This window comes from Biomphalaria glabrata, chromosome 1 (genome assembly GCF_947242115.1).
Source record: "Biomphalaria glabrata chromosome 1, xgBioGlab47.1, whole genome shotgun sequence".
In the NCBI taxonomy this organism is placed as follows: Eukaryota; Metazoa; Mollusca; class Gastropoda; family Planorbidae; genus Biomphalaria; species Biomphalaria glabrata.
The window spans coordinates 88,241,897-88,255,648 of NC_074711.1; the positions used below are offsets into that span (position 1 = coordinate 88,241,897).

The 13,752-nt window shown below is 33.6% G+C and overlaps 1 protein-coding gene and 1 long non-coding RNA gene across 15 annotated transcripts in view; one reads left to right on the plus strand and one right to left on the minus strand.

The window, feature by feature from the left end:
* The window catches only part of LOC106065015 (transformation/transcription domain-associated protein-like), a 64,039-nt gene extending 52,709 nt beyond the window's left edge, over positions 1-11,330 (minus strand). For 10 of the 14 annotated variants that reach the window (XM_056018396.1, XM_056018395.1, XM_056018387.1 and 7 more), the window contains exons 1-19: positions 11,195-11,330; positions 9,226-9,345; positions 8,917-8,966; positions 8,238-8,348; positions 7,977-8,081; positions 7,577-7,660; positions 7,277-7,471; positions 6,698-6,864; positions 6,054-6,150; positions 5,301-5,466; positions 3,951-4,029; positions 2,859-3,063; positions 2,498-2,589; positions 2,331-2,400; positions 2,111-2,224; positions 1,812-1,950; positions 1,510-1,639; positions 346-403; positions 115-168 (exon numbers count right to left, since the gene is read on the minus strand). In XM_056018396.1, the coding sequence (XP_055874371.1) occupies positions 115-168; positions 346-403; positions 1,510-1,639; positions 1,812-1,950; positions 2,111-2,224; positions 2,331-2,400; positions 2,498-2,589; positions 2,859-3,063; positions 3,951-4,029; positions 5,301-5,466; positions 6,054-6,150; positions 6,698-6,864; positions 7,277-7,471; positions 7,577-7,660; positions 7,977-8,081; positions 8,238-8,348; positions 8,917-8,966; positions 9,226-9,319 (2,010 nt within the window). In that variant the 5' untranslated portion in view covers positions 9,320-9,345; positions 11,195-11,330. Of the gene's footprint in view, positions 1-114; positions 169-345; positions 404-1,509; positions 1,640-1,811; positions 1,951-2,110; positions 2,225-2,330; positions 2,401-2,497; positions 2,590-2,858; positions 3,064-3,950; positions 4,030-5,300; positions 5,467-6,053; positions 6,151-6,697; positions 6,865-7,276; positions 7,472-7,576; positions 7,661-7,976; positions 8,082-8,237; positions 8,349-8,916; positions 8,967-9,225; positions 9,346-10,784; positions 10,804-10,877; positions 11,017-11,194 lie in introns of those variants that run through there. The other 4 variants (XM_056018397.1, XM_056018392.1, XM_056018384.1 and 1 more) reach the window with 3 other exon arrangements.
* Positions 11,331-11,437: 107 nt separating this feature from the next.
* LOC129924249 (uncharacterized) lies at positions 11,438-12,815 on the plus strand. Its single transcript, XR_008776250.1, has 3 exons — positions 11,438-11,607; positions 12,053-12,227; positions 12,650-12,815. It is a non-coding gene; the product is annotated as an uncharacterized LOC129924249 (long non-coding RNA).
* Positions 12,816-13,752: the final 937 nt, after the last annotated feature.

Genomic DNA, 13,752 nt, shown 5'->3' on the forward strand with positions numbered 1-13,752 from the left:
CTGATTAGTTTTGTTTATGCATTAAATTTCTTGATATATAGAACCTAGCGACAATAAATAGAAAAAAAAAATTGAAAACAGACAAAAATGTTTATGACTGAGTCAATAGCTCACCTCAATAACGGAAGAGAAGATCTCTTTGAACGAGATGGCAGTCAACATGGTAAACTGAAATGAGTTTTATGGACATTAAATATATACATACAACAATCAAAATTTTATTTTAGGGGTGTCCAACTAGGGTGCATGCACCAGCAGTGACTCATTGCGTGATTTTACCAAAGCCCAGAACTGTTATTAACATGATACATCAACAACCAAAAGTAAAACAACAGGAATACTTACAACACCAGCAAAATGCTCCAAAGCCTCTTTTTCCTCTTTGACCTTTACATTCTGGATACTAAATTAGATAAAATTAACATAGTTACATAAGTATTTGATTTTCTCTTCTTTTATTTTATTTTCACACCTTCAAGCCTTATAATGAACGGCATTAGACAGAACTTGCAAACAAGAAACTTAGTGAATCTAAGTTCTGCACACTTTTTATTTAGTTTTAATTCTTTTTCTACTACTTGAAGATATCCCATCCGGCAGCCTAATTGACTATATTATCCTCAATGCTTAACCCTTAAAACGTTTGTTGTAGTTTAGCCTCTAAACATCAGAAGTGTAATTCCATTTTGTATGCACTTGTTGTAAAACATCTCAGCACTTTATGGGTTAAAAAGTCGGTTGTTTTGTTTTCTTTCCTTCCTAAATGTTTTTAATCACTTAATTTAATCGCAAATAGTTTCCCTTTGGATAAACTTTTTGTTTCATTTTAAAATGTGGTGTTACCAAAAACTATGGGGGCAAAGAAAAAGCTCTATTTTGTATAATAACCGTTCAGGGGGTAGTAACCTCAAGACAATTTAAATGTTTTATATATATTTTATATTAAGTTTTGTGAAAATATGAGTAACTATCATAAAAAAAATACTTTTAGCTCAATTGGATCATAAAATATTGCCTAGATCAAGTCTGTTCTAAAGAGACTTGTACACAGTGAGTAAGTTTTTATTTAAAATTCCATTATCAAAAAAAAAACAACCTTTTATTTTTGGTTTTTATAAACTTCAATTTGTTTTATATAAAAAAGGCTGTACAATCTCTGTTAGTTCTATACCAATTACATTTTCTGCTAAACAAAAATGTTTAAATATAACATGGTAGTGAAATACCTATGAGCAAAATGAATAATTCTGTCGGAACGAAGAAAATAATTACAGAGAAAGAATAGTAGATCTAAGACACATGCACTACAGACTAAATGTTTGAGAATCTTTAAATACGGTACTTGATTTCTTAAACAAGCTTACAAAACTAAAGTCTTTAGAATTTATAACAAAATGATGTTTAGTAGATGTTTAGTCAATGAACATACATTTTGAAAGGTTTAAACTACTATTTCACTACGCTAGTCAAGAAAACAATATCTAGAGAAATAACGACAAGACTAAATACTTTTGAGATCGCACATAAAGTCCTCCATTGGGGTTGACACAGATGGTGTAGATGTCCAGAGCCTTTAGTGCATACTTCAACAATCTCACGTACACAAGAATCTCTTTAGACATGAACTGCTTGCTGTTCACTGAAATGTGCAAATTTTGTACAATCTTCATGAAGACAATCATGTTATACAACGCTTGATAAAACTTCAATGCTAAAACATCGTTTGTGGTAATAGTACAAGTCTTGACACAGAATTAAATCTGTTTTCCTTTAACTTAGAGCTAAGTCAAACACTAAAAGAAGTCACCAACCTATACCAGGAGCTTTACAATTGAGAGTCCCCCAAGTTATTGTTTTCACACCGCAGACTAAAGTCTTCATCAAACTACGACACTCTGAGACGGAGTACGGACTGTTGTGGTTAGGTATGGCCCCAAAACGCATCATGGGCTGGTGAGAAAAGATTGGAATAAGATATTATTTGACAACTTTAAGTAAATACAATGACTTGCTGTACAGAAGGCTGAAATGTACCTTGTCTTCTTTGTCCTATAATGACATTATTTGACAACTTTAAGTAAATACAATGACTTGCTGTACAGAAACGTACCTTGTCTTCTTTATCCTTAGCTTCAACACTTGTAGTGAAGAGGGACTGAAGTTTCTCATCTTTGATGGACTCTGGCAGTTTACCATCCCCCGAGGCAATCAATTGTTGAGCGACCTGAAGCAAGAATATAAAGGTTAAAATTTTTTTTTTCCCATTTTACATTTTGACGTAAGCAAAGCCTGATTTATTAAAAAAAAAAAAAAAAATGTCTTCAAATTACCTGAGCACTTGTTGGTGAGGGACAGATTGCCTTAGATTCTGCCAGTTTAGCTGGTTCGTTGGATGGTTTGCTTCAAGTGAAAAAAAAACGAACATTTAGCATAGTTATTTATTAAAAAGATTTTTTTTTTCCAAAATACTGTTAGCGTAACAATGACATAAATTTACCATTTGCTTAGAAGAAGAGGCAGCTGAACTTTTGCAACAGTCTTAAATTTGATTACAAACACTTCAGACATTCTCAGTAGCAGTTCTCTCCCCTGAAAAGAGCCATTATATTAGTGTCAATACAAACAAGTCTTGGAGCTGGAGCAAGAAGAGTGCATTTCAAAGAAAGGATTGTCTAGAAATTGTCATTGCAAAATATGAACTGTATAGGAATCGTGAAACAAATAAAAGGGAAGTGGAGGGGGACCTTTTACATTGTGTGTACAAGCCCTCAAGTGAAAATAGACAATATAGTTACATTTTTCTAAAGCAACATGTTCAAACACATTAAATCTACTTCAAATTTTGCGAAAGTAAATACATTTCCATTTTCCTGGTCACTCTTGGTTCTGATGCAGTCGACAAGATTGAGTAAAAGTTTGCAAGACATGGTCTGGATACTGCTGGGAAGTGAATCGTCGTGGACATTCTTAGAAAACAAATTAACTGCCAGCGATAGGTCATGGAGAGACAAATTATTTCGGACATGATGGACTAGATCGGCCAAAGTACTGTAAGCTAATGGCCTGTGGACACAAAATAGTACATTTTTCAATAACTTTATAATGACTAATGTTGTTGTTTTTTTTTGTTTAATATAATAATGGCAATGTCTTTAAATGTACATTCAAGTATTCAAAGTTGAACAAAAGTTAAGAGACAAGTTAGAGACAATGAAAGTCAATCAATGTCAGGTCTCTTAATTCTGAATCCAGGTCTAATTCCCTCATTTTTGTGTATTTAAATCAGAGGAATGCTAACACAAAGGGGGTGAAAGATTGTATGAGTCAGAAATAGATAATGGGGAACCTGAAAGGAACTGAGTCATAACTTGTACATTACTTGTCTTTGTTTTCTTCTTCAAGTTTCCTATGGCAAGTAGTAATGAAGTAACCAATACAATTGACCATTCTTCTTTACTTCCTCCAAATCATAGTACCACTAAAGTTGAGTACACTTAAGAACAGGGCCGGTCCTACAGATTACGGGGACCTATGCAAAACGGATTGCACGGGGCCTATTCTGGGTTGTGATAAGGGTAATTAGGGAAAATTAAGTTTGTATAAGAAAATAAATTCGTCTTTGCATTTTATTCATATTTTACTAAGTACAAAATTGATAAGATTAATGTAACACATAATGATTTCTAGTTAAGATAAAAAGAAACTACAATGGTCATTTACGGCTAGCGATGAGAGTTCAGCAGTATTGTAGCATGGTGCAAATATTTGACACAAACAGAAGATGTCTCGAGTGTACATAGTTCTTGTCTGTGTCAACAGTAATTCCTATGTTGTTAAGTTTATTTGAATAATAAATAAAACACAGTATGACAGGCTGTCTGTGTTTATTCTATCAAAACTTGATGTTTTCTGAGATAAGTTTGTCTATTTAATATCGACTATCAGATTACCTTAGAGACTCGTAAGTGGTCCATCCTGATCCAATTAATATGTTTTCATCAAACAACTTGTCAATCACTGGCACAAATCCTGAAACAAAACCAGAAACTTTTCAATACATACACATAGACAACCTTTTTTATTTAGCACTCTCTGAGACCAGGAACTAGCAAGGCATAACAAATATCCATCAGGTTATAAATGCTGTGTTCTTAGAGACTGAGGGGTTACAGAGGGATTCTCAACCTGGGGTCTAGGGTTTGAATCTAAGGTGAAGACGGGAATTTTGAATTTTGGGATTTTAGTGCGCCCCGAGTCCACTCAGCTTTAATGGGTACCTGACTTTAGTAAAGGCGGCTGGGCATTGTGCTGGCCACATGACACCTTACTCGTTAATTAACCACTGAACAAAGAAACAGATGACCTTAACATCATCTGCCCTATAGACAGCATGGTCTGAAAGGGGAGCTTGACTTTAGGTTGTGTTCTATGCTATTTCATTTCAGTGACTGAAACTAAAAGTAAGAAGTTTTTTTCTGTGTTTGCTCCCAATTAGTACAGTTTACTTTCTTAACCATTCAGGTTTTTTAATTGCATAATTGTGAAGATAAATGTTCCTAATGGCTTTCTGTTCTATAAGGTTAATAAACACCTTTCTCCTTTTCTGTAATATTTCAATAAACAAAAATGTTTTGCAAAGATTTAATCTGCTTTTGATCATTTGTTTTATCTTGATTGTCAAGATCCTTAACTCTTTCTCTCCGTAATTATTTACCACATTCTGGTGGAATCAACGTTGGTATCGTCTGTTAGGAGAGAAAGAGTTAAAAAGATAACAGACATATCCTTGAAGGTGCTAATGTTTCAGAAGGACAAGTATTGTTTCCTTTTAATCTTCTATCAAAATTTGAATGAAACAAAAATTCTTTTTTTTTCTACTCCATGTGACAGCCAGAATGAATATTTTTAAGAAAAAGAAAAAAAAAAAGGTACATTTCTAAAACATACCTGAAATCTAAAATCATATAAATATTTGCTCATATAGCAGAAGAATAAACATGTTAGCTCATAATTCACATGTGACAAAGTTTATATCAGATTGTTCTTATTTAATGATTTAATTGCCAGGGGAACAAAAGAGTGTTTGTGTCTGTTTGTCTTTGCTATCGGTGTCTTGTATCTCTTTTGTGATGGTAAAATCGCAAAATCCTGACACAAAGGGTGGTTCTTTATTTCGAAGATCTTGTTAGCTGCCCAAATAGGTTTGTTTTTTGCCAATGATTTTACCAGCAGCATTTAGGATTCTATAAAGTTTATTTTTATGGGTTAGGGTATATTGAAACTTTAACTTATTTTCTTACTGTTTCTGAGATCTGTAGAAAGTATATGCCTGGCTGCCATGAGTAGCTCCTTCCTCAAGTGAGCCACTTCTTGGGGACACAGCGACATCAGCCCCAACAAACCTTGAACCATCTGCTGGGAATGGCTGTTTACTGCTCCCTGGTTGAAAGCAATATAATGATAAAACTAAACCAAGCACAGTTAAGAAATTCAATAAAAAATTGCAAAGAAAAATTGGGGAATGTATAAAAAAATGCAATTTAAGAAAGAAAAAAAAAAAGCTTTCAAGATTTGTAAATTAATTGATGTCTTATGTTGTCTGCAAAGTAAAACAATCATTTCTCAAATTGCATTAGTATTAGACATCACCTGCCAGATTTTGTGGAAAGTAAATGTTTAATATTTTGACATTCCCCTTTTTTTTTTAAAAAAAGTTTAGATTGAATCATTGTCAACTCAGGCTCCAGTGCCAAAACATCACAAGAATGACCATGACTAACCCTAGTCAAAGCCAAAAACAATCTATAGCACATACACACACAAAACTGGATAAATTATATTTCACAGTATAATGTCTAAATTCTAAACTCTGTTTTGCAAAACAGAAAAATAAAAATTACAGAAAAACTAGAAAAATATTTTTTTTTTAATCATTATAAATGTCACTAATCAAAACATTGCAAGTGTGATATGATCAACCGTTGTCATACTATTGAGTGATTCTGTATAAATAGTTTGTGCATACTTTACAGACAATAACAAACAGTGTTTACTTGATAAATTTTGATAATGTAGGCCAGAAATGAAAGTGTTTTGATTTGAGCTGCAATAAAATCCACAAAGACTTCCTTGTTAAAGTTGGGACTGTTTCTGAAAACAGAAAAACATTCAGTTCTGAGAATATAAATATTCAAATCTAACCTCAATAACATAAAGAAACACATTTTACTTAAGTATCCTCAATGTGTATTTCAATAAATAGGAGAAAACTGCCCTGACATGAACTAAACATTTCTAATATCCTTTTTTAAACACAGAAATGTGGTATCAAGGAGATGACTATCAAAAATTGAAGAATATTTTCTGCGCCCTAAGCTTTGTTTAAAATGTGTTGAAATTTGAAATATCATTTACAGGTGAAAGAAGGAGTGGTCATTTTTAAGAGCCCTGATTATCTAATAGTGAAGTTACCTGTACTGCACAGAAGGTTGAAGGGTGATTATTAATCTAATATGCTGCGCAGAAGGTTGAAAAGTGATTATGTATTTAATAGTTAAGTTACCTATGCTGTGCAGAAACTATCTAATAGTGAAGTTACCTGTGCTGTGCAGAAGGTTGAAGAGTGATTATGTATCTAATAGTGAAGTTACCTATGCTTTGCAGAAAGTTGATTATATTAATCTAATAGTGAAGTTACCTGTGCTGCGCAGAAGGTTGAAGGGTGATTGTGTTCATGATAAGGGGAATGAACTCAACCATATCATTCTGAACCTGTTGCTTGTACATTTGATACATCAGGACAACAATCACAGGAAGCTCAGCCAACACTTTTAAACTCTGAACTCCCATGGGAATTATATTGTACTAATAAAAAAAAAAAGACAGAATGCATTTTTAACTTCACACAAGTAGTTGCAATGTAATGCCTTACCTTTGAGAATAAAAAAAATTCAAACCTAACCTCAATAACAAAAAACAACACATTTTACTTAAGTATCTTTAATGTGTATTTCAATAAATAGAAGAAAGCTGTCTTTACTTAAAATGAACTAAACATTTTGAATATCTCTTTTTAAACACAGAAATGTGGTATCAAGGAGAGGACCACCAAAAATAAAAAAAACACGCTTCTTAAAACCTTATTTTGACCTTGAAGCATTGCAAACAAAAGAAGTGGTTCTAAAAACAGTATTATGTCAATCTAAAAATGAAAGTAACAAAATGTCCACCTAAGACAATTCTGTTCATCTAACAGTCTACTAAGTCAACTACTCACTTGCACACTTTGATTCTCAGCATTTTTCTTATCCGTAAGTACAGTGGTGACAGTAAAAATGTCCTGCAGCCAAACTTCAACATTGATATCTGTCAGGTCCTTGACCTTCTTCTGCGACCGGGGCTCAAATATACGAGGTAGATGATTTGGCAAAGTACTGTAGATTCCTTTCACAAACTTCATAAATTCTGTAATCTAAGAGCACAAGATTTAAATGTATTAACATTTTTTTGTCTCCCAAGTCTGAAAACTCACATAGACACTTTGATAACTTTGGCTATAAACACTAATACTAATTACCTCTTCATTCATCTGTGGCCTATACTGCTTGTGAAGCTCCAGGATAATGCGGATGCAAACCAGCACATTGTCCTCATTTTCAATCTAGATTGCAGCAAGCAATTAAAACAATAATTACTATCAGCATTATTTAATAAAGGACTTCTTATCCTAATTAAGAAAAAAAATAAATTAGGATTTGGTTTCTGAAAGAAGTCTGCTCTACTTTTACCTTTGTATGAACCAATTAGTCCCAAAATAACATAGAAATACCCAGAAAAAAAAAAGTCCTGATAGAAACAAGGCTGCTCTGGTTTCATCTTTATATGAACCAATCAGCTTAAAGAGGAATTTACATTCTATATACCCATTTGAAATAAAAAAAAGTGTTTAATTTGCTCAATATTTTCTATTGTCATACCTTTAAAAGCCTAAACATCAATGTCAGGATCTGTTGTACATATTTTTTGAGATGATCATTGCAAGGTATACGATGAATAATCTCTAGCAGTAGTTTTCTGAGTTGCTGAAAATAAAGCCATGATTTTCTCAACTAGCCTAACAATTATACCTTCTATCGATTTCCTAAACCCTGTATGATAATTTAAAGCCTCAAGTTTCGTAAATGCTTTAACAAATAATGTTTGTCAGTCTACGATACAAACAGGCCGTGAAAGATTACCTGTATATTTTGTTCAGCAATAAACTGCGGTTCTCCCTCGTCTAATATCTTTAAGAAAACCCGCATAAGTTCCGCCAGGAACAGTGGATACTGTGACAATGTCACAACACTCTGAAAATAAAATGGTCAAAAGTAACTTAACGAAAGATAGTTGACGGGGGGGGGGGGGGGGGGGCCTTAGCGATCTTAGAAAAAGAGAGAATTTTTTTTACACACTCGTTCACCCTAACCAACCAAATACAGCCTCTGTTGGGTAAAAGCCCCTAAAATGAATTATCACTTCTTGCTAAACAGGAAACATCAAATTTCTAGACTGATGTAGAATGTCGGGTAAAATAACTAAATGGCACCATAGAAGAAAAAAAAGTACACCTTTCATATCATGTGATTTATAGTGCAGGTGATGCAAAGGTCATCTGTTTCTAGGGCCGACCATTAACAAGGGTGTCAAGTAGCCAGCATAGTGACCAACCACTTTCATTTCCCCCAACTATTGTCAGGTACCCATTATGGGTGGGTGGACTAAAGAGCGACCTAAGAATCCCAAAATTCAAAATTCCAATCTTTACTGTGATTTGAACCAGGTAACCCTCGGTTCGAAAGCTGACCCCTTTACCACTCAGCCACCACATTTTCACAGTAAAGTTGGCTAGCTAACATTGCACTGACTTCCCCTTACCTCAAAGTTTTCACTCAGCTCTTGTGCTGCTTTCAACTTTTTCTCAACAACTGAATAAAGAAATCAAATAATAATGAACAAAAATTTAAAACAGAATTGTACATCACATAACTTTCTAACTGTTTCTAGAACAAATGAGCATAAACACAATGTAGGTATTATTAAATAATAGTGCAATCCGGAGGATTGAGTCTTATACAGAGTTTGAAAATACTGTCAATAAATCTAAAAGCAAATAACTAAGTAAACAAAAGTTTTAAATTGTAAATTATAACAAAACTATACAACGATCACAGCCATGATACTAACTTCCAGCTGTTGAGTCTGCAATAAGCTGTACATATGATTTGAATGCAGTCAGCTGAGTCGCAGCATCTTGCAGGCTCATTGGGGACCCCACCATCTCAAAACAGGCAGTTTATATAAAACCTGAAAGTGAACCAATAATTAATATTTTCATTTAAAAATGGTTTCACATTACATGCATTATAATTTATATAATTATCATTTTATATTACTTATATCTTTGAGTAAAGTACAGGAAAGTAAGGGCAGTAAACACAACTCTGCCCCAGTCTGGTGTCAAACCTTGAGCCCCTCCTTAGGTGGCCAAGTCAAACTAAGTTCAAGCGTACTTAGCCTCTTGACCACGCTTCCCTACAATGTACATATACTTCAATTTGGCTTATTATACTAATTATACAATAAAATTGTATCATTTATTCTTATACAAAATTTAAAGTTTTTAAAATTAAAAGGCAACAATTAAAGATATATCTACTTCTAATATATATCGTATATAAATTTAATGACTATTCCCATGGAGTTAATGTGACCATAGTCAACATATTATATTAGAATAATTTTAAATTTTGACACCAATATAAATCTGGTCTGATTACAAGAGAACATAAAATGATAAAACAACTAGCTCATCTTCGACTAGATGATGAAAGTCAAGATGTGTACCTCTATAATCAATAATTTTGTTATTAGATCTAGAATTCTAGCCTAGAAATAAAACTAGATGTCATGATGATAAAGATCCATCACAAAATTAGAACTAGATCTAGTGTTCTAGATCTATTTTTTTTTTCTAGGACTAGATCTAGCAGAATCTTTGAAATCTATTCAAGTTCTAAATTCTAATTTAAGTCAATATTTATAATTCTAAATTGATTCTAGAAATATTAAATTGACTAGAGACTAATAGTAATAGAGTGGGATCTAATAATCTCTAGATAAAGTAGAACGTAAGGCCTGTATTCCTGTAAGGAGTATAACTATGTACAACATATTATATGTATTTCTCATATATAGAAATCAAATGTTCCTAAGACTAAGATCATGGTAGAGACTACTACAAGTAAGTAGATTTACTAGATGAGTAGAATTGTTTAAGTTTAGATCTATCATCTATATTATCACTATTCTACTAAATTCTAAATCTAAATATAGACGTCAGATCTATTTCTAGATTAGAATATATTTACAATCTGTTCTAGGTTGTATCATTTGTTGATTGTATAGTATACTAATTTCTAGAATCTAGATCTATCAAATTAAATCTATGTGTATCATATAGAAAATAATCTAGTCAATCTAATCTATAGTAACTATACCTATATCATACTATATGATATATATTAATTTTATTACAATATATATCTATTATTATACTTATACTATAAGTATTTTAAACTTTTAATTTATAATAATAATCTATATAATAATTTTTATATTATAGAGTCTACTTAATAATTAACTAAAGTTAACTAAAAGTTACTATAACTAATCTAACACTACGTTACACTACTAACAGTTCAAAAAATAAACTAAAATAAAAATATTAAATGTAAATGAGTGACCTGAATGAGTGTGAGTGTATCACTATTTGACACTATCACTGTCAGTAATTAGTAATAGTAACTTAAGAAGTTAAAATAAGTAAGTAACTGTACACTGTGACTGTAACTGTAAGTAATAGTCCTAAGACTCTCAGACTCAGTCAGTCTACCAAATTTAGCAGCTTTCTTTTAATTTAAAGTAATCATGTTGTTATAATAGTTTATAATCATGTTGCATGTGCACAATGTGAAAAGAAGAATCACGTTGTTGTGATGTGTTTTTTTTTAGTCCAGATCATTCAGATGAGTGCACAGGGGTTATCGAAAAATGGCTAACAACAAATCTGAAATCAAGAACTTGGCACACTCCAAGCTAGTTTTTTAATTTAAAAAAAATAGATCTATGGTGGGGAGTAGAAACGCAAGCATACCTATTACTATAATCTATATAGATCTAAAAATCTAGACTAGATAGATCTATCCATAAATCTAGATTCTAGATCTAGACTCTAGATAGATTCTAGTTGTAATGTTTGGATATAAGGTAGATCTAAATCTAGATTTGGACCTCATGTAGATCTAACGAAACTTTGACCTAAAAGAGTGCTACAGCTTGATATCTAATATATAGGTAGGTTTACAGGGGACATAAATTATGTACAAAAAAATACTTATAGATATATGGTCTAAAATCTAAATCATCACTTATGTTTACAGTTAGGGAGTGTGTGGGTATCTGTGGGGCTTTCGTGCTGCCTTTTTAAGAGGCTATTTAAAAGAAAATGTTGCCGGAGTCTAAATTCCAAATCGATGTCTCGAGCCTACATGAATGTCCAAGATGGAAGTCATCGAGCTTTTCAAGCATTGTTGTTGGCCTCCTTCAGTCGTAGAGCAACTATGGTTCACCTCGAACACCTTCTCACGTGACTGTGGAGCCCTATTTTGAAGAGACACTCCCATCCACAAATATGCATTCCGTGTACCCAGTTTAAGAGTGTAGCTCCTCTTTTTTTCGTTCATGTCGACTTTGTATATAGGCTTACTTATTAAATAGAAGGTTCTACATTCAAAAAAAAAATGTTTATAGTGTAAAGTTTTTAGCATGCGTCCCAATTCTCTGCACAAAGCTTATCCTCTCTTAGCCTAATACATTAGAGAATGGAAATGGGTTGCCTGAATCAGCCAAGAAAACTTAGCAGAGTTTAAGGCATTGATTAACATGCATGCTAGATTAACACATAAAATGCTTAAGGCGTATAAGCCTAATTATTTTCATTTTTTTAAAGTAGCGTGTGTAATACCGGTATATAAGAGTAGAACTAATCAGTTAATGTTTTTAGTAATTCCCGTGTTGTTATCACCAATGAATATAGGCCTAGTTGTGCAAAGTTTAACTTGATCCGAAAACGGAAAGTGGGAGAAATAACGTGTGCAAGATTCCAGACAGACAGACAAACAGACAGAGTGAGTTGATAACTGTAAGATTTTAAATATATGCAGCATTATATGTGATGGTAATGGACTATTAAGAGACTAAATCTATATAGACTATATCTCCCATCCCTTTGTAACCATTGTGCAGTCTGTTTGTCCTTTTGTACGTCTCAATTTAATTTTGAATTTCGAGATTTTTACGGCACCCCTGAGTCCACCCTACTCTAATGGGTAGCCTACCTGACTTAAGTTGGGGAAAGTAAAGGCTGTTGGTTGTTGTGCTGGCCACATGGAACATTGCTTATTACCCTTCCCGTTGGCAAAAGACACAGATGACCTTAAATTAACAGCATCTGCCCCTTGGTCCTCCCGCGTCGTTCGACGCATAGATCTGAGAAGATGCAGCATTATGTTAGACGTGGACTGCCTTGTTTTCGCTTGCCTCTTTTCAGCTTCCATGTTATGGCTGACTTTTGGTAAACGTGTATTGTCTTGTCTAAAGATATGCCCTACGAATCTTATAATATGTGACGTTCTGTCGCCACTTCACATAGAAGACGAGTTCCTGTGCGGGAAATTATTTCACTAGTGGCATGCTATTCTTATGATTATTTTCAGCCATGGCTGCTGAGCCACATTATGCCTTCTTTTAATTTTCAAACTTTATAGATGACTTCCACGTCTCACAAAGGTAGCTTAGTTGGTCATTGGGACAATGATTTTATTAAGTCTCCAGGCTCAGTGCCGGGATTGGATAATTGGAGGCCGTAGGCAAAGTGAATTTAGTGGAACCAAATGAAATAAAAAAAATTAAAAAAAAAGAAAAGAACGAAAAAGAAACAGCGAAAAAATAAAATTACTCAATTTATTAAAAACCTGCCCGTCTACATCTAAATCAACAAATAAATGCCCGTCGTCCTGCGGGAGGTTTGGACTAGGAAGTAATTATCTTCGACTCTGAAGGAACATCCGAAACATGTAAAACATTTTACAACAAAACAGTGCTCTTCTATGGTTGAGATCTGATCCAAGTTTAGCAACTTTTTTTTTTTTTTAGTTCTGATCGAGGCCCCCACCAATGGGAGGCCCTAATCTCTGCCTGACTATTTGATTTTTTTTACCCATATATGTATATCAGGATAATTTTTGAATTTTTTTGAATCCGACTTGCAACATCGTGATATGTATCTCCATCGCTTGTGGTGACGCTGCCTGAAAAGCTCTTTTTTTTTTTTGTTCAAGCTATGTATGCCCAATGCTGCTAGATTTAGATCTAGTATCATCGAGTTGACCTGCGGGTTGTAGCCAAATAGGTCTACATAGAATGTCATAGATCCATAACTATGGATGGCTGCCTTGTCGTGCGGTTTGCCCGCTGGATCTTCGTTTGGATTTATCGATGGTCCCGGGTTCAAACTCTGCCCGCTCCCATCCCCCGTCGTCCTGCGGGAGGTTTGAACTAGGAAGTAAACTATCTTCAACTCTGAATATTCACGAATATTCACATTTGACTAGAGTAACACCTTTAGTAAAATCACTAAATTTAGAAAGCCTT